This window comes from Rhinolophus hipposideros, assembly GCF_964194185.1.
Source record: "Rhinolophus hipposideros genome assembly, chromosome: 6".
Lineage (NCBI taxonomy): Eukaryota > Metazoa > Chordata > Mammalia > Chiroptera > Rhinolophidae > Rhinolophus > Rhinolophus hipposideros.
In genome coordinates, this window is record NC_138052.1 from 15725733 (window position 1) to 15747775 (window position 22043).

At 36.6% G+C, this 22043-nt stretch overlaps 1 protein-coding gene across 2 annotated transcripts in view; it reads right to left on the reverse strand.

Annotated features, from left to right (window-relative positions):
* The window catches only part of NCKAP5 (NCK associated protein 5), an 834652-nt gene that overhangs the window by 423415 nt on the left and 389194 nt on the right, over positions 1–22043 (reverse strand). For both annotated transcript variants that reach the window (XM_081050689.1, XM_081050688.1), the window contains exon 5: positions 6916–7049. In XM_081050689.1, coding sequence (XP_080906815.1) covers positions 6916–7049 — 134 coding nt within the window. The remainder of the gene's footprint in view (positions 1–6915; positions 7050–22043) is intronic.

Here is a 22043-nt window from a genome sequence, read left to right on the forward strand (position 1 = left end):
GGGGCTGAAGGCATGGAGAGGGAACCAACAACAAGGGCACTAAGGGAACTTTTCAGGGGCATGCATTATTCTATTTGTTAATTGCAGTGATGACTACTGATGATATATGCTTGTAAAAACTAATCAAAGTATACACCTAAAAATGGATTTTCTGTAAACCTGACCAAATAAGTATTCATTGTTGACAGTAATAATAAATTTAGTTTCCAATTAAGAACAAAACCATATTCTTCTATATTTTGCATTTATTTCTTAAAAGAAAAGGTGTGTTGGAGTGGGGATAGTAACACATTGAGATTTATAATAAGTAATTGAAAAAATGTTTAGAGGCGAGACTAAATCACTGGTGTTTTTACTGATGGCTGTTTCTTCGGAGAAATCATTTAGAAGTGAAAACAATTCTGGTTGTCATAAAGTTCTCTCTCTTCAGGCTTTTTCCCAAACTAGTTCAAATAAATCCTAAAGCAGACAACATCAGAGCCACGAGCAATAACCATTATGTCTACTGCAGAGGATCTTAGCTTCCTCTGGCCAGTCAAGTTCCTCAGTATTCCATTGTGGCTGTTCTCAACAGAAATATTTCATCCCGGCTTGGCAGTTTTCTAATCTCAACCTCTCCAGAGTCGGGTAACCAACATAGTCCCGATGAAAGCCCAGTCCCACAGAGCTTTTCTGTGATGACAACGTGAAGAGTAAGTCCTCAACACAAAAGCCTGGTGGGGAGAACTTCAGGAAAGCCTGGTTATGTTACAACTTCGCCCAATATATGCATTGCAGTTCAAATACACGGTGTTTTAAAAAGCATTAAAAGCACTGCAAAACTATAATGCAATGCCACTTCCTCATTTTACAAATGAGCAAATTGAGGTCCAGAAAGGTCAAATTGCTTAACTGAAGTTATTAAGCTAGGTGAAGTGGGACTAGAACCAGGTTCTAGAAAACCTATTTAACAGTAAAGTGCTCTTTGAAATGAAATTGGAAGTATGTGCTGTGTTGATATTTTTTTCTCGACCAGGGAAGTATAATAGGCAATACGATGTTTATGTTGTCTGCTCAACACCGTACAGCTCTATTAAGAATTTAAGAAGAAACTGTGGCAGTGTCATCATGTCTCACACAGAAACAGAAATACAAAGAAATAAAGGAGTGTTCAGCATTGAGTTAATAGTTGTTCAGGGAGCTGAAAATGGCCTTCCTTTTTTCCCTTCTCTATATAGTTGGTTTTAACTTCCCTCTGCTTTGCTCAAGAGAGAGCTTACACGCTAGATCACTAAGATATAAACTTCTGACATCAATCTATGCTCCATATTATGTTAACCAGGCAGTTTAAAAGATGCCATTTAAAATCTTTTCTTTCATCTGTTGTAATTTGAAGAAAATGTATCATTGAACCAATGTCACTTTGCCATTTTAAATTTTTGGTAGATTTACTCAGAGGAGCAGAAAAGAGGCCTCCATTTTTATGAAGTCTCAGCCAGAAATATTGCTGATAGTGTGGAAATAGCAACTCCAAATCAATAGAAAATTGCCCTCTGTATTCATCAGGAAGAACAAGGCACTTAGGAGAGCTGACCTTGGTGATAGGTTAAAGTTGAAGAACGGTCCAAGGTGGGAACAGAGGCAGAAGAAGAGCAGGAGAGCTCAGTGCTGTTGATTGTCCAAAGGTCAATCGGCAGCTTTTCTTGTTATGATTTACTCCTTCTAAAGATGTACAGAAAATGTTCTTTTAATGTACCAGACAGACACAGAGGCAGAAGGGAATACGTGGGTAGAACATTTAAGGGCATATTATCTTCTTCAACACACACTTCTACGCCAGGTGCCTACCACTTCCAAGTAGGCAGCTGAAAATGAACCCTAGGATTCCATAAAGTCTCTGAGAGCTGATGATGTGAACAGTACCAGTGAGCAAGCTAAGCCGTCAAACTATCTCCATTTCTGTCTCCTTGATATTCAGCATACAGCTGACTGCACTTACGCATAGCAACCAACTGTGATAGGAGAAATCCTCCCCATTACAGTAAGCAAAGACACAGCTTCAAGGCAGGGAAACAGTGCAGGGAGAGAAGGTCAAAACAGGTGCAGAGAAATCCTGGGGGTAAAGAGTGAAAGTGTGGGCTTCATGTGGGTGATTTTGAACTATCCAGGTCAATTATAGAGAACAAAGCTTAATTGTTCCCTTTATTTAAATTTGCACTGCATGGTGTAAACACACACACACTCACACACACACATACACACACACACACACCTGAAATGTGTGGAACATTTCAAGACGTAGAGAAACACTGATTCCTGACGGTGCTGTGGGTGTGGTTTGCTGACTGTCAATAGTTCACAAAACATGTCTGTCTGCTTGTGGGTCCACCAGGTTGATTCTAATTTAAAGCTTCAAACATATTGCCGCATAGAGCAGTCACACGATAAACACATATATTATTATGGCTGGTATCACTACACAATTATTGATTTCATCTGGCTTGATTTATGATAAAGTGCCCATTACAAATATGAAGTTTGGTTGTCCTAATTTTGGACAAAATTTCCCTTCGTTTATATGTGTTGTTTTGTTCAGATGTGTACATAAGGCTTCTCAATCTGGGTTGCATATTTTTTGAGGACACATCCTGTGTTCTGTCTTCTGGTACACACTATAGAAGTGGTGATTGTCTGATAAGAACAGCAGCTTTCGGTAAAAATCTACATATTGATTAGACTGTTTCCAAAGAAACTGACTACAATACATGTGCAAATCATGCATTGTTTGCATGAAATCAGTATTCTGTAGAGTTGTTTATTTCTTCACATCTCTGTTTTTTAAAAGAAAAAAAAATAATTGTTACTCCACCTTTACGTATACCACCTCACCGGAGACAGTGTTCCTGGAAGTGCTTCTCCAGGTGACTCTAGGTGATGCACAAACACTTCCTTCACTCAAGGTAGAGTGATGAGGCTGGGGGTTCAAACACTAATCGTTTTTACATACCATGTTTCCCCCAAAATAAGACCGAGCCGGACAATCAGCTCTAATGCATCTTTTGGAGCAAAAAATTAATATAAGACCCGGTCTTATTTTACTATAAGACCAGGTATATTATAATTATAATATAATATAATATAATATAATACAAAAAATATAATACACAGTCTTATTTTATTATAAGACCGGATATAATATAATGCCTGGTCTTATATTAATGTTTGCTCCAAAAGACGCATTACAGCTGATTGTCCAGCACGGTCTTATTTTCGGGGACACACGGTAGGAGGGAAAGCAATGCCACAACATCAGTCCACAGCATTAACGTTGGCTTGCTGCACAACCACAATTCAAACAGTTAAAGGGGTGGTGGGACAGCTGGAATTATAGGAGATCACAAAGGTAACTCCATAGAAAATATGCCTAGCCATGTATCCACATAGACAATGAGTTAAATGAGCATTAGGACATCTGGAAAGCATCTTTGATTTATATCAACAAATAATAAGACAAAGAAGGGGCAGCCCTATGGATACTACCACCTGCCTATTAAGTATCACCTTAGTGAAATGCTCCATTTATGGAGAAGGCTTAATTAGAAAGTATCTTTTTTCTTCTCTGTATTTCCATTAAAGAATGTAAATGGTCTCGATAAAGTTGGTGATGGCTGCCTGGATCACCTTCAGCGCAGGCAATTTCTGATGTATGAGCTTAGAGCTGATTATGTAACCTCTGCCCCATTTTATTATTATTATTTTTTAAATTGCCCAAATTTTGGACCACTGCTGATCAGTATACCATAATCAAATGTCAAGAGGGAGTAAGAGATTATGGATGAAGGTTTGGTGGTGACATAAAAGAGATCTACTCATTCAAATATGTTTATAGATTTGTACCACCTAAGTGATCTCATTACTCGGTACCACAAATAAACACAAGTGTTTGAGTTTGGTGCCTTCAAGCCACCAGACCCATCACTTAGCTGAAATTGTATAAAATCAGGCCTTTGACTAATTTTCCTGAATTGTTTATTCTGACACCTGAACTCTAATACTCTAATTCACACACACACACACACACACACACACACACACACACACACACACACCTATTGTCCCAGCTTCTTAATTATTCACTTCCCCTCTACTACCTCACCTTATCCCTGAATCTGAGACTCAGAATCTCCTTAAATACCGTTTAGATATTCCCATGGCTACAATGCCATCAAATATACCAGGAAAATACTTCACACAACTCAGCTCAGCCTTCAGCATCTCACGCCTCTCTGCCCCAGGTTTATAAAAGACATATTAGAAAGATACAACACATATCTGTTTAGATGTCCCCATGAACTTTCAGTATAGAGCTTGACTTGAGAAACTTGAACACTGGAGTTCTTCTTCTTTTCCTTGCTATCACTTAGGCATGGACCCATCATGCCTAATTCGTGTATTACAAAATTCAGCAGCTGCTTAACTTTGTAGACAGAAGTGACATAGCAGAAGTGGTACCACCTCTAATAATGAATCCTAATTTGCCCCATCCTGGACCATTGTCTGTTATATCCTTCAATGCCACCTATAAAGGGGCCTTTGTGATGCATTCTATTATCAATTTATGACCAGAGATAACATTTCTCTCTTTAAAGAGTAGTAGCCTTTGCCTATGAGATAAGAGTTACATACCCTCTTGTGTATTCCTTTTTATCTTGTCTGCCAGGAATCTTAAAGCTAAATTAAATGCTCATTCTCTGAAAATATATTGAGCTCTGTAAGTATGATTCCTTGTGACATTCCCCTTTCATGGTCTCTATTTTCTGTTTTTAGTTTATCAGACTTATTGTGCAACTATCTTTTATTGTGAGCCTTTTCACAGCCTTTGAAAATGTGAGTTATTGGCATTATTTTTAAAAGTAACTTCATCCCATGAAAAATACCCAAAAAAGTCCACATCTCAGATATTATCATGTATAAAATAAACTCATTAACCCAGAAAAAAAGGAGGGAATTGTGGATATACATTTTTAATTCAATACAATAATTTAGATTATAGAAATTATTTATGTGAGCATTTAGATGCTGACCCTGTCCAGAGTGGTGCATCATAGGCATGTTCTGAAAATGTTACAAGACTTAATCTTATAATAAGATTGTTTAAATAAGCATAATTAGAAATATCTTGTAAATCAAAGTTTAAAATGTGAAAGGCAATCAGAAATGGTTTAGCAGGTCGAGTTAAGTTATTGTGTAATTATATCTGTTATATGCGCTTCCCCCCATCGTTTGCTCACTTACGTTAGTTGTCTGGCTGTAATTGGATTTGAACTTCTCAGTTTCAATGAAGCTTTACATGAGAAAATTTATTATACTGGGGGAAAAAAATCTGCACAGAAGCAGTATGTAAAACCAACCACTATTTGTTTTACATATAATTATCTTCTCTTTCAGCCTGTACTGTGGACTTGGCTTTTGTGCAACTGGGATTGCCACTTGGTTTACAGCAGATGACCTAGCGTCATATAAAAATAATTTACTGTATGATGTGCCTCATGCCCTGTAAATCAATGGTTTGAATACAGAGACATCTTAATTAGTGCAAGGATAGCAAGATCTGCCTCCTCCTTTCCTATATCATTAAAACGGCAAGTATTACAAAGCAGTGCTTGTTTTAAAGTTGCTTTGGTGTGGGGATCTATTACTTCAAGTTGAGAGTTATAAAGTGAGAGTTGCCATCAAACTGAGTGAAAAATCAAGCACAAGGTTGTATAAGTAATAGCCTGTGAGGGGTGGGACATGCATTTGTTAAAATATTGATCAGTGCATTTCTCCAGCACCTCTGTATTATCATGGGCTTGAAGAGTTGAATAGGGTGTTAAATTATGACTCTGAACACAGAGGAGTCATCCATCCTTCCTACCCTGTTCCTTCAAGAAGCCTCTAAATCAATGTAGCACACATTTATGGTATTAGACACAATGAGATAAATTACCTGGAGGCTCAACTGGGGTCTCACCCCACAACACACATGAAAATTAAGAATCATTATAAAAGCCTCATAATGAGGAAGCTATATTATCCATCAGTGATCACATCCAAATCCCAAAGGTAAGTCAAAGATAAGATGCACATAGTTTGATCATGAAAATTTGAGGGCAACATCTCCCAGGCTTCTGCCTGGGAGAACTTCATGGGGAAGAAAACACAAAAATTATTTTCCTGATTTTGCAAACGGTGAAGTGACATATAGAAATGAAAGTAAACTGTCCCTCACGGGGTACCATATTTGGTCCCAGGACTGTAATTGCACAAGTTACTGGTTTTAGTTCCAAGGAACTGAATAGATTTTAAATAACAAGCCGAACCTTCACCTAGTCCTGTATTAACTACAATTGAAAACGGAAAGATTCTGACAGTGCTGGAATTAAATCTAAGAAGAGCTACTTTTTCAGAATCTTCTTCTCAAATTCAAGTTGGATCTTTTGAAAGGAAAGAGGCTCATTGATTTTTTTTTTAACTACTCTTAAATGTTTCCTCTAAGTCATGAATAATAGCTTACTGGATAATTAGATACACTCTCCCGCTACCTTAAAATAGGATTACGATGACCCGACCAGTGGAATTTCATCCTCCTGGCTCGCCTTTCACAGGACAAACCAATGAGCCACAAATCCACTGCATCTTACTGTAAGACCTGTTGGAAAGCCATCCGAGAAAAACACACAACCAGGTTCAATAAATCCAAGACGATGTGAGGTATGAATGAACAGTTTCAGAAAATTGGTTCAAATGCAATAATACCTTGGCCAGAAGACAAGGTCTCAATTGTTTGGGGAATTAGCGAGTCAGATGCAGAATCTTGCAGTGGAAATTCAAGCAAAGGTATGATTGGTGCAGGGAGAGAGGCACCTTCTGAAGAAACCCAGTGCATTACAATACCTGGAGAACTGCTGCTGCAGGCCACGCATCTGAATTCTGCTGCGTTCCGACTCCAGTGTGACCTCCTGCAGCCGCTTCTCACTCTGAAGACGCAAGTGTCTCTCCTCTTCCAATTCATGTATCAGCTTCTCATGCTATATAAGGCACAAAGGAAATTATTTTTAAGAAGGTGCTTCTTAAATATTATGACAAAATAATTAGAATGGCTGTCGGTTACTAAGTGCTAAAATGGATTATATATATATGTATATATTTGTGTATGTAGAATATATATATATATATATATATATATATATATATATATATATATATACATGTATATATTAATCTCATCCTTGTTACAACCGTATGAAGTAGGTTCTATCATTAATCTCTTATTATAGACAAGGAAACCAAGGATCAGAGACATCTAAGTAATTTATCATAAAAACCAGAAGGTAACAGGTTTTCAATCCTGGCTGATTTGACTCTAATGCTTAAATAATTTCCACTAAACCAGGTGGCTTCCTGTGCAGATATGAAGATCTATGACCCAATAAGACTATCAAATGCATAATAATTCAAGTAATAATGACTGAGATCATTAGTGCCTGTTCAGAATTATTTCATCTCTTCAATCTCTGGTATGTGCTTTAAAGAGAAAATTACTGTTTTATAGAAGGGTCAAGAATTTCAAGTTAATTAGACTATAGAACTCATAAGAATAATGTTAAAGAATTTGTTTTTATTTTGTCCAATTAGTTTTCACAGGTAAAACTAAGCTAAACCATCCACTGTATTTATAATCCCAGAAAACTAGCTCATCTCACAAATCAGTGTCAGGGATGAAAAGAGGGATGAGATGACCCAAAATAAATGATTCAGCAAAACTCATTCTTGGAACTGGTAAAAAGCACACAAGATCAGATCCTCCTACTGAGACAGGTTAGCTTGCCTGTGGCTAGGTAGACAGGGAGGTCCTTGGTGGAATAAACAAAAGACAGCCATATCCTAAAACTCCAGGTTTTGAAATCACTCCTTTGCTCCAGGACATAATATAACAATGACTTGAGGTTAATCATAAATTTACTTTTGGCCTGACATATGGAGCAGATCTGATAGATAAGAGTGTGTTACTTTGCTAATTCCTTTAGGATGGGCAAGCAGAACAAACCTGGTGGATGAATTTCATTAGAAGGGGCCAGTTCCCTTCTCCAAACAGTTCCCTTCTTCAAAAAGCTCCCCTTCCCCAAACAGACAAGGGAAGGTATAAAAGTAGGAGCTTTTGCTTCAGTCATGGGTAACCCCCATTCAGGAGCCCCCTCCCACTTGGGAGCTCTGACCCTTGACTTTCAATAACCTATCCTCTTTTTAAAACACTTTGCGTCTCCTGGGTCCATGTTTCCATTCTTCGGGTCTCACAAGACACAATCCCAGCACTCACTCATTCACTCCAATGCCCCCTACATCACCTGGGGACTCACAGAAACATATTCCTCCTTCACTATACTCCTGACATTACTAACTCAACCATGCTAATGTCGTTTTTGCTTTTGTTTTGCTGTTACTACTGTTTTTTTTGTTGTTGTTGTTTTAGCATGTCATGCTGTTATAGTTATTGCTGTTACTATATTAAGAATTTTGCATACAGGATATATATTCTATGATGAAAACCAAAGACTCAATACCTGATTATGAGGAACTTAAATTCTTAAAGGGAAAGAAGAGAAGCCGAGACCTCAGTTTCCAAATACATTAAACACTATGACTCTACCATGCTTTACCCAGGATCAAATAGGATCCATTACACAGGGCATATTTACAGGAAGTGATAGCAAAGATAGATTTTCTCCAGCTCTAATTCATGTGAGAAAAGTTCTCCTGAAGACCATGAAGGAAACATTAGATCATAATCTGGAAATGAATCAAGGTCATCTAAAAATACTCACATACCACCCTGCCTCTGTAGGTTTCACCATGCTCTTCCTTCTGCTTTGAAAGCTCTCCGAAGTCTCTCCATTCAAGCCTAAGTTTCCTTCCAGGCTGAGCTTTAAACCATCCGCTCTAGATTATTTCCCTTATCACTTCATTGTTATTTCCCTTCCTTGAGTTTCATCAGCACCTACTATCTTTATACCCTGCAGGTCCTTACTTACTATTTTCTGTTATTATTTTTCAAGTGCATTTATTATAATTCTCCAACTACATGAACACTTGCTTGAGATTAGGACTCTGTCTAATGTACATGTATATTTTGACAGCCTATTACCCAATGCACAGTAGTACTGAAAATATATTTGCTTATTGATTATGGAGCTGGCCTTTTGCTAAGTCAGGGATGTAACTTTTATGTCCCTAACTATCCAATGGTTCATTTTTAACCTCACGATCAGTTACTTCTATTGGAATCAGAAAACGAAAAGTCAAAATCAAATCTTTATTCTGTCACTCTCCAGTAGCTTTGGAAATGAAGAAAAACATGGTTATGGGAGAAAAATATAGTAATTAAAGTTGTATCCCTGTAAAAATAGTTAAAATGGAAAGTTTTATATTTTACCACATAAAAAAAATTAAAATATAAACTCTTTACTTAGTTATTACACATAGTCAACAGCACTACTCTCTGTATAGACACAATGGATTAGAAGGAACTTGAATAAGTCATATTATAGAATTGGAAAGGCTGTGCTTTGATTTCAAAAACAGGCAATAAAAAATGGTGTACGTAAATTTTCAAATGCACATCCTATGAAGGGTGTGAAGTTTTACAGAGAAAATATCACCTTCTTCAAAAGTAAAGAATGTAAACATAGATTCCCTAATCTCTATATTAAAGAATCCCCAAAATCTAATAAGGAAGAAAGTTTTCCATATGTATAATCTTTCTGTTTAATTGATTAATGCCTTTTCAAATATAAATGATATCCTTACAACACAGAGAAAGTTTTAGGGAATTCTAAGACTAATAAAGGCAAAAGTTGTTTACTAAAATTTGGCCTTTTCAAATGGTATATATTTCCAAAACTATGGAAAAAAATTCTTACCTAATTTATAAAACATGGCTAAATGTAGCAAGAGAGTGTATCAATGGACTAGCCAGATATTTTCTTTTCTTTCTTATTTTTTATTTTTTATTTTTTTTGGTTTTAGCTGTATTGTGGGTGTAACCTGATTTATCCTCAAAGTAATTTTGGTTTTCTCCCACAGATTTGCTCTGTTTCTTTTACAGCAGGGAGATTGAAAGGGAGTTGAGAGAGAAAGGTTGGGTGTTATTTATATGGTGCCATTAGGTACTGAAGAGCAGTAAGTAAAAGACAATGTCACAGAAACCTGGGTTACTAAATTTCTGTGGCGACATCTCTAGGGCTGAATCTAAGAAATGACATGAAATACATGTTCCCGGGAAACTTTGCCAGCTATGTCTCTTCCTTCCCTTCAGAGACATGGGCTTCACTCTCATTCAAAAGGCAGGTTTGAATGCTCTTCTCAACAAAAGGTGACTCCAAGTGGGTGAACTTTCCACCCTGTGTTCTTGTTCTGCTGCAATCTCTGACTCTGAAATAAGTCCTATGAGAAAAAAATTTCAATTTGCAGGGCACATCACATTTTACAAAATGTTCCCACTTTCAATGCTGTATCTAGTCCCTCAGAACAATTCAGCAAAGTCAGTTGTTAGCAACTCCATTTACAGATAAAGAAAATGGAATCAAGAGAGGGAAGGAGTTTGCCCAGGTTAGAAATGACAGCTCTGGGACCAGAATCAAGTTTCTTGGACCCCAAGTCCCTATTCTTTTTCCCCCTAATACAGTCAGTTCTGCTACAACACTTATCTTAAAAGCGCAAACGTATTCCAATGCAGTTGATATCGCAGGGGCAATTTGAGCATGACACAAATCTCACATTTGCATATGTCCGATTTCATTCACGAGAAACGTGAAGCAAACACAGAAAACTACAACCGCTGAACCTAGTACAGAAATACACAAATCACACACATCTCTGAGAGACTGACCAGCACCCTCAGTCTACCACCCATGTTATGAGTCACTGCCATCCATAGCTGCTGGGACAACTTGCCCTCTGATTTCAGCCTCCTTTCAGCTGCTTCGTCATACCTCCCATGCTGCCAGTGAGCAGCAGTTCCATAAGCCAACTACATGTCCTGTTCAGGGTAAAGTGTCATATTTAGTGTATTATTCATGTATTTTGTAGTCATTTAACACATGAAAACTTAGCTGCCATTTTTATTAGGTTCCTATCTTTTTTTATGTGTCACTGACAAAGATTTTGAGTATCGTGTTCCAGTTCCACTTTTCCCACAAGCCCTGTGCCGTGATCTTGAGGAGCACATATGTCACGTTACAGCTGAGCTGAGTGTCCCTCATGGTGGAGAAAAATAAATCTGAGTCAAGTGTAGAATTCCTGAGCCCGTTTTCTATCTGGGCCCAAGCAAAGAGTTGGGCCTTCGACAACAAATCAAACATACAAACAAACAAGTAAAAAAGTATATTAAGTTCAAGTCTTTGTTCTCCCAAATGAGCCTATCTGTATCTCATAGCATTCACAGAGCCCTTAAAGTTCCTCAGATTTAATTACTACATCTGATTAAACCTTCAGGGAAGGAGACCCCACAATTTCCCTGGTAATTCATCTTATTTTTTAAAACTCCTCTCCTGATAATTTTAAGACTTGCTTAAAGTGTTTCAAGTATCAGAAAGCCATTTCTATCTGCATGTTCCCAGGAAATTGGAAAAAAAGTCTACAGGTTCTGACATTATTTTCTAATTTAATAAAGAGTCCTGCTTAGAAAAGGAGCTATGCACACATCCACATGGATTTATTCATTCTCTCAGAACATAATTGTTTACTGAGCAGTTACTATGTGACAGGAACTAAATCAGAGAAGAAGACCAGCAATGAGCCAAATAAACATGGCTTCTGACTGCAGTAGACTTGCACACAACAGGAGAGGGCAGGTACTAAGTAAACCATCACACAGGTAAATATGTTAGAATACAATGATAGATAATTAAAGGTTTGCTGAAAGATGACAGAAAGAGGAACTGATTTTGTTTGGTGGGTTAGAGAAAGACTTCTCTGAGGAATTAATGTTTAAACTGAGATGTCTGTGATGATTAGTAGTTACCAGCACTCTAGGCAGGGTGAGTAGCGAATGGGAAGTCTTTAGTCACAGATGGGAAGAACAAAGAGAAAATCATGTGCCGGGATCCCGGTGAACAAGGGGATGGGAGTGACATAGAATAAAGGTGGACCAGTAAGACACCTAGCATGGGGGATCATGAAGGCCATATTAAGGATGTGGGATTATATCCTTAATGAAATAATAACTCATTACCAAGGTCTAATCAAATGAGTGCTAGGATCTGATAAAGATTTTGCAAAGATTATCTGACTACTCTGAGGAGAAAGAACTGAATTAAGAAGCTAAATAACAGAATGCGAAAATAGTTCAATAGAGAATGGTGAATGCTACCAACTTATAGTTTAGACCCCACCGTTTGCTAGTCAAGTGGTTTTGGATGAGCCACTTAACTTAAAACTTGACTATTTTTAGCTAGTTTTCTCTGTATATCAGGGTGAGTAAAATTGCCCAAGCCAATGTCATAGTATCACTGTGAGGAATGAGCAAAATAATGTATGGTAAAGCACTAGAAAAGCTTAAAAGTTCCATAACAAAATAAGATATGGCTAATATACTATGGCTTATATTATCTAATATAGTGTAGCTACTTTTGATAAATTTATAAATACTTCAGTCTTTAATGATCGCTCCATGTTAAATAAATGTTGTTATGTGTTTCTTTAAAAAGCTCAAAATGTGTGTGTGTGTGTGTGTGTGTGTGTGTGTGTGTGTGTTTTAACTGGATTAAACTTGAATAGTGAGGGGAAATTCATTTTAAAACATATTTTAATGTAAGAACTGAGAGACTAACTTAATCACAGATGCCATCTAAAATTATATAACCCGGTGTTTAGACTTCCATAAGAGACGTTATTTCTTTAATCCTACCACCTAGCATGATTTTAAACAGATGGCTTGCTCTGTGGTGCCAAGACTGCAGGGGTTACCATACAGATTTCAAATATACAAAGTTAATAAATACCTCTACTCTAGATCTAATTATATTTAGCAATTCTACTTACATCAGTGGGTGATAACACTGGTAGTTTGTTATTCTGTATTCTGTAAAGTGTGTTACAGAATATTTGAAGCACTTGGAAAAAAAGGGAATTTTCTTTACTTGCAGTGGAAATTCTAGTGCCACCATGTATGGGTCAGGTTAAGTGAAATATCCACCATAACGAGAGAGGCACCTCCCACACACTCCAAACACTCCATGTGAGCCCTGTTTAGTGACTGACATGAGACATCAACTTATCTCAAGGTATTCTGTGTTGACTCGATGCTTAAGAGATACATGATAATACGAAGTCGGACAAGTAAGTTCACAAACTCATCCTAGAAAAACTGCTCCATACCTCATTGCTGAATATCACTATGGTCACCTTCGAAGTCCTCCCCTTGGGAAGCTGTGCACCAATGCCAGTGCCTAGTCCACCCTTCAAAGCAATTTTGGAACTCTTTCTGGAATGGCCATCAGAGCTGTCATCGTATTACCCTTGATATCCTGAATGTCATCAAAATGCTTCCCTTCAATATTTCCTTTATCTTCCGGTAAAGAAAGAAGTCATTGGGGGCCAGATCAGGTGCGTAGGGAGGATGTTCCAATACAGTTATTTGTTTACTGGCTAGAAACTCCCTCACAGACAGCGCTGTGTGAGCTGGTGCATTGTCGTGATGCAAGAGCCATGAATTGTTGGCGAAAAGTTTAGGTTGTTTTCGTCTAACTTTTTTAGGCAGCCTTTTCATCACTTCCAAATAATAAATTTGGTTAACTGTTTGTCCAGTTGGTACAAATTCATAATGAATAATCCCTCTGATATCAAACAAGGTTAGCAACATCATTGCAACAACTTTGTGCACTTAACTGTCAGACATTATATACAGAAAGCTATATGTTTCTGTTTCAAAAGATTTCCTGAAATATGTTCAAGTTATAATATTTGTACTGAATAATGTTTTATGATCAAAGAATTATGGACGGGGGAATATTAACACACTTGGATTTAAAAAAAAATCTAAAAGGTAGTGAGAAAAGAACAGAGCTCATTAGAGAAGGTCATAGAGATGAAATGGTATTCCTGAGTATTGATGAAAAAAAATGAACTAATTAAAGAAATGTGGAATCTGACAAACAAGTTACATATTGTGCAATGGGGATTTTAAGTTAAAAAGACTGTTAGATAAGTACCTTTGATTCAATGATACAGACATAAAGCATGTAATTAACACTCAATAATAAATTTAGAACTTCAAGATCTGCTTAGATTTGCTTATTAATTCATGTCTAGACAGTCACAGATATAGCCACACGTTTACTAATCAACATCCAATGTATGTTGAAACATTTTAAGATTACACAGAGTCCTAAGATAACCATTCTAATTCTCTTGCTACCTATTGAGAATTGAAAATTAACAAGTGATTACTTTTCTTCAGAAGTACATAAATCATAAGTATACCATCAACAAAATTAAACTGTTATGCTTTCATGAAAACTAGTTTTTTATGGAAAAATTCTATATTAACCAATTTCTATCAAGCCAATGTAAAGTGGGTCTAAATTAAGCATTTGTTATTACATCTAACTGCAGCCACATTGTTGTTTTTTACATAAATTGGAATATATATTTCCCCATAAAGCTCCCTGAATTCAATATCCCCATTAGTTATGAAAGATCCAGTTATCCTAGAAGCAGAGAAACAGATAAGGAACTTAAGAATTGATTTTTTTTTAAAGCCTGTAGTGTTGGCTGTAATAGAAGAATCAGAATCAGATTTTGAGATTCTGGGATAGAAACTGCCCAATATACATCCGCAGTGCTGATAACATTGCCAAAGACAGACGAAGCTTTTATTTAAGGGGGAAAAAAAGAAGAAGAAAAAGCTTGGTTTAAAAAAAAAAAAAGTGCAAGAAGGGAGGAAAAGGTGAGTGAAGAGAGGCTGGGGGAGGGGGAAGAAATTTCAAGGGTAAAGAAGACAGATGGGCACTTAGGAGGATCTTAAAAATGTCCTCAATATTAGACAGCTAGACAGGATCTCAATAAGAGAAGTGTCACAGGTGAATCACTCCATACGATTACATTTTGTTAGGCAAAAATCATGTGTATGTGTATTACTTAGGAAAAGTATATAGACGTGAACTTTATAGGAAGAGTATTTTCAAAGTAGGTTGTGCAGAAAACATGATAAAATGATTTGGCATGTCAAGACTCATATGGATTACAAAGGTATGCTGGAACAAATTATAACAAAATATGATATCCTTCAAGAGAGATATTAAGTGTTTCTTTGCTTATAGTCAGTAAACTTTATTATTTTCAACTAGGGCTACAAGTGAAAAATAAAATAGTAATATTGCATTCACAATATAAAGTAATGCTGTTTTGATTTATATTGTCATACAGCTGAAAAAAAAAGGACAGAAAGTTATAAATTGATTCACTTCCCACATTTTTCATCACTTTGAGTGTAATGATTTTCACCATCACGATTCCTATGGTGGAGAAAGCATGAGGCTAGTAGTCTGGGTTATCGTTTTGGTTCTCCCATTAACCAGTTATGCAACTTTGGGAAATGTAATTATCCTTTTTGGACCTCTTTCTAAAATCCTAAGCTTCCTTTCAACTCTCACATTTCATGTATTCATGAAAGTAACCACAACCACAGTGATTTAAAAGACATTACTCCCAAATATGGCACCTTGGAATATTCAATACCTTAAGGTGAAGGAGATTGGAAACCAAAAAAGTAGGAAATTCTCTCTGACCTCCCATACCCCTTTGCCCTTCTTCCCTGAAGGAGGTCATATAACCCTCATGTGAGAGATGCCCTCTCCATACCCAGGAGAAAGGAAGACATTCTGATCACCAGAGCAGAGAATTTAGGGCTGAGATATGTATGTATACAAACACACCTTGTTAAACTAATCTTTGCCACCTGCTATCCCTAACCCAAACTCCTCTGTCTTGTCTATTCTTCACAAATGGATTGTTTCTCTGTCTAAAATGTGTAAAAGCTTTCTGCTCTGGTCACTTCTTCTGGTATTCATTCTCTTGTGAAGGCTGTGTACATATGAAAATTTAATAAAATTTGTATGCTTTTCTCCTGTGAATCTTATATCAGTGTAATTCTTAGGACCAATCAGAGGCCCCAAGTGGATAGAGGGGAATTTTTTCCTCCCCTGCAACAGCAAGAAAAACATAATTACTAATGATATGACAAGTATGAAAAGATAAAACATAACATCTATAAGTTGGGTGCGGGGTGTACAGATATTGGTGTTAGTCATAGTACGGATTTCATTTGATAATGACCAAGGTAACTGGCGTCCTTGTACGGATAATTAGGTGGGTGAAGCTGCAGGTTTAAAAGACTAAGGGCATGATTTTCTTTGCTAGTGTAAAACAGCCAAGGCAGTGTTAAAATGATAACACTGGGCATTACACAACTGGGAAGAGAGGTGGTGAAACAGACCCAGAGGCATTCTTTTTAATTTGGTTCCCAAATAACTGTAGGTCTCAGTAGATGCTGATAGAATGACAGAATCTAAATGATGTCTGAGCAAGATAATTCTTCCTTAGGGTGGATTCCAGAAGTGAAAGACTACTGGAACAGGGACAAGCAATGACTTTTCTATTAATGTTATTCATGAGCAATGGTTCCTTGAGTTCGGAAAGACCTTTCTACAGGGTTTTCTGGCTCACTATCTTTTTCTTTCTTTCTTTCTTTCTTTCTTTCTTTCTTTCTTTCTTTCTTTCTTTCTTTCTTTCTTTCTTTCTTTCTTTCTTTCTTTCTTTCTTTCTTTCTTTCCTTCCTTCCTTCCTTCCTTCCTTCCTTCCTTCCTTCCTTCCTTCCTTCCTTCCTTCCTTCCTTCCTTCCTTCCTTCCGTCCTTCTTTCTTTCTTTCTTTCTGTCTTTCTTTCTGTCTTTCTTTCTTTCTTTCTTTCTTTCTTTCTTTCTTTCTTTCTTTCTTTCTTTCTTTCTTTCTTTCTTTCTTTCTGTCTTTCTTTCTGTCTTTCTTTCTTTCTTTCTTTCTTTCTGTCTCTCTCTCTCTCTCTCTCTCTCTCTCTCTCTCTCTCTCTTTCTTTCTCTCTTTCTTTCTCTCTTTCTTTCTCTTTCTTTCCTTCTTTCTTTCCTTCCTTCCTTCCTTCCTTCCTTCCTTCCTTCCTTCCTTCCTTCCTTCCTTCCTTCCTTCATTTTTTTTTTACCGTGTTTCCCCAAAAATAAGACCATGTCCTATATTAATTTTTGCTCCAAAAGATGCCTTAGGGCTTATGTTCAGGGGATGTCATCCTGAAAAATCATGCTGGGGCTTATTTTTCAGTTAGGTCTTATTTTTGGGGAAACACGGTATTAAATTTATTGGGGTGACACTGGTTAGTAAAATTACATAGGTTTCAAGTGTACATTTCTATAATACATCATCTATATATCCCATTGTGTGCTCACCACTGTTAATTCTCCTTCCATCGCCATATATTTGACCCCCTTTACCTTCTCCTCCCCCCCTTACCCTCTGGTAACCACTAAACCATATGCTGTGTCTGTGAATTTTTGTTTGTCTATCTTATTCTTTTGTTGCTATCAGTTTTACATCCCACATATGAGTGAAGTCATATGGCTCTTGACTTTTTCTGTCTGACTTATTTTGCTTAGCATGATAATCTCAAGATCCATCCTTGTTGTCGAAAATGGTACTATTTCATCTTTCCTTATGGCTGAGTAGTATTCCATTGTGCATATATGAGACCACATATTCTTTATAAAATCATCTATCAAAGGACACTGGTTGTTTCCATGTCTTGGAAATAATGCTGCAATGAACACTGGGGTACATACATATCTTTATGGATAAATGTTTTCAGATTTTTTGGGTAGATATCCAGGAAAGGGATTGCTGGGTCTTATGGTAATTCTATTCTTAATTTTTTTGAGGAAACTCCATACTGTTTTCCATAGCAACTGTACCAATTTACATTCCCACCAGCAGTGTGTGAGGGTTCCATTTTCTCCACAGCCTCTCCAACACTTGTTATTATTTGTGTTGTTGATGATAGCCATTTGACTGGGGTAAGGTGATATCTCATGTGGTTTTGATTTGCATTTCCCTAATAGCCAGTGAAGTTGAGTATTTTTTCGTATATCTTTTGGCCATTTGTATGTCTTCTTGGGAGAAGTATCTGTTCAGGTCCTCTCCCATTTTGTTAATTGGACTGGGTGTTTTGTTTGTTTGTTTGTTTTTGAGTTGTATGAGTGCTTTATATATTTTGGATATCAGCCCCTTATTGGAGGCATTGTTTACAAATACCTTCTCCCAGTTGGTTGGTTGCCTCTTTGTTTTGTTGATTGTTTCTTTTGCTGTGCAGAAGCTTTTAAATTTAATATAGTCCCATTCATTTATTTCTGCTTTTACTTCCCTCGCCTCTGAGGTAAAATTCATAAAATCTTCTTTGAACCCAACATCCATCAACAAGCTTCTCAGAAAAAAATATTTCCTCCCAAATCTTTGAAAATCTGATGATTTGGGGGGCTTACCAAGAAAGCAAGACAATAAAAAACCAAGTTAGTAGTAAGCCTGAATTAGGCATAGTCAACTGCCTAATTCAGACACATTCTTTCCCTTACCCCAATGTTTCCTTTATTTGGTCAAAGGCTCAATTCTCTACTTAGAAAACAGCTTCAATTACCCACCATTGGGTCCTTTTATAAGAAGTCAATGATTCATTCTCTTCCCAGGTCACAGATCTTTCTCTGTTGTCATGTTAATTGATCACAATGAACAGTAGCTATTAATTATTCTTTCCCTTTAGGGGTTCTCAGAAGTCAATTTTATTAAGTGCCTTCCTACTTGATTGAAGTCTTAAATACTCTTTTCTGTTCTGTGGATACAGTGTATTTTGTACAAAGAAGGGAGAAGGTTTCAGTTCTCTTAGGAATTTTTAACTTCCAGTTCTTGGCCCTGGACCAATCGATGTACTTTAGAGTGATCTAGATTTACTTATTCCCCATTTCACCTGCACACTCTGTAACTTTTCTGTCTTTACCCCACAATGGCCAGTGGAGAATGAGTGACTTTCTCCAGCAGATTTAGTTTCCATTTCAAACTTTGAGTCCCTATATTTCCTCACCTTGCTCCTTAATTTAGAGGATTCGAAGATCTTTTATTTTCTCTTCTACACTCTAATCCTGAACTTCAGCTGTATTCACTCTATAAAGGTTAACACTTGCTCTGCTTTCGCCACGGTGATGTCTCTCTTACTTCACTGCCCACCTAATTTATGGTTTATCACAATAGTCTCCTAATATTTAACTTAGTTTTTTTTAATTGCATGATGTTATATATTTTGCTAAACATTTCATATATAATTATTATCCTCTATCTCTTCAAAGAGCATGCTTTTCTTTAAGCAACATTGGGCCTTGTGCTTGGTAATGAAACCCCATAGAATATATCACCTAGCATTCCAGAAACGTTCAATACATTCTTGGTGTCTTAAACTGAGTCCTCTTGACATCCCACTGCTTCCTTTTTCTTAGTTGGCAGCTAGCTCTAGGTTTGCAAAGTTTGTACCAGTTACAACTTTTATTCTTTGATCATTCTTTCATGTTGGCAGATGCTAAGGATAAGGGAATGAGATTTTCTTGGTTAAAAAACCCCATAAATACATTTTACCCTGTTTGTCATCTTATTTTCCTTACCATTGCCTTTGTTTGCTCTCATCTTTGCCTTTTCCCAACAGCCCAGAGATTGTAATCCTAAACTTCATATTTAAATCTCTTGTCTGACTAGTCATTTTCACCCTTATCAAGTCAAAACTTTCTTTTCTTAGAGGATTTGCGTGGTTTCCTTAAAAAGCATTTATAATTCCATTTTTTAAAGATAGCACATTTTACTATTCTATTTTGTTCACCCTACTAGATTTTATAGAGCTGTAGGAGGAAAAAATCTATTCAGAGGAAGAATCCTTATATTCCTTCCTTTCTTCAGTGAATGGGTGTAATTATGTGTATGGAAAATTAGAATCTTTGCTATGATAATTATTCACTCTTCTAAAAAAGGAGAATAATTATAACATCAACAGTAGGCTGTACAAGGTACTGCTGAAGCTTTCATTTTAATTCTACCAGAGAAATGGCTTCTGGGACCCCAGTAATTAATATTAATTTCTCACAAATAATTTTTATTCATTTGAAAAACACACTAGAATGCCTTCATACTTCCAATTTCACTGTTGAAAAGTCTCTCCAAATAGTTACAAGGACCCAAGGACATTTGAATTGGTTTTTATATAGCCAGCTTCCACTATATTACAATACTAGACTATATCAGAAACCTGAAAATTTAAAACAACATGATATTTAGCAGTTTGCCTTACCCTTGTCAGCAAATGTAAATTTTCGCATTCTATCATTCTGTTAAAATGTCAGCTATAATTTAAAATATCAATGTGGAACTCATCATGAGGTTTTGCTCGATGCTTTAGTATTTCACTTCATACAATTATCAAAGTTAGAAGAAATTGAAAATATTACATATTGTATAATTAGAGTTCATGTTATTTCAGAGAGGTAAGGTTAAACAGAAATGTCATTTTTATCAGGAAATCATTAAAGACCTATACATGAGCTGAGTATGTACGCTTAATCTTTAGTATAATCTTTAGTATTCCCTTAGTAAGGGAATAATGTATATTCTTAAAAGACAATCTGTACTTCTTTATAAAGTGCACTAACCCCTGGCTAATCACATTAATAAGGAAGATTACGATAGATAATCTCAGTTTCTGAGGGGTAGGAAATAGTCACAAGAGGGAGCAAATAGAAAACATGGCACCACATGGTACAAATAATAGTCATGAAACATAGGCCAATATAGAATATAGTTACCACTAATCAAATGTCAGTCTGACACATGGTTGGGTATAGAAAAGCTCACAGTAGAAATTTCTAGGTCATGACTATAGCTTGTCTGCGTGTAATTTAAGTGAGCATCAGAAACTATGTTCTCAGGTGCCCTTTTCATAATCTCCTAGCTTCTCCCCAGTTTCCACTCCTGGCCGAATGTTTAGCTTTCTCTTATTTGCAATTGGTCTATCCTGGATGGCTTAGTGAGACTTGAATGAACACAACCAAACTGTTAAGTGAGGTTTCCACACAGACACATTAATATTTTCCTCTTTCTATAGGTCTTATATTCAAAGGGAAATGAAAGTCTTTACACTTAGAAAGACACTTTAGATCACTAGGTCCAACTAAGGTCCAAAAAGTTGCTAACTGTCCAGGGTGATCCAGCCACCATAAAACTTTGTGGCTGTGCAAAAACACTCAAACCATGTCTCTGAAGTCTTCTTTCCCAGGCAATTGAAAGAAGAGCAGATTTTCAAGAGATTGGTGGAAGTTTGTGTCTGGAACAGAATTTATATGTAAAGCTTTTGTCTACATTTATAAATTGCTTTCCTTTGCAATGTAAGTCTTTATACATAAGCTCAAAATTAAACCCCTAATGAAGATGAAAAAGTGATCGGCAAGATCATAAAACATTTTAATCACTATCACATTAGTATCTTTTAAAGCCCTCCTAGAAAATTTTGCCGCCATCTTCAGAAAGCAAAAATATTAAAAGCTATGTTTCTTTACCCAGCTTTGAATATTATGAAATGTGGTTCCTTCACTTTTGTAGGAATAAGATATTGATGTTTGCCTCACAAGTGCACATCTTTATATAGGCTAGGACCTCCAGACTTTTTGATCAATGAACCAGATTCAACATATATAGAGAAAATGGTTCCAATTAATAAGATTTAACTGCCATTAATTACCACAGTCAAGCAGCACATGTGCCATTGCATAGGCACACCAATTCATCACATGCAAATGCCTAGAACAGCAGCTCTCACCTTAAATCAGAAGGGACTACACATAATACAAAGGATTCCGTACATTGAACATTACTTCTAAGCAGTTGCTGAATAAATAAAAGCATAACTGCTATAACCCAGTGTTGG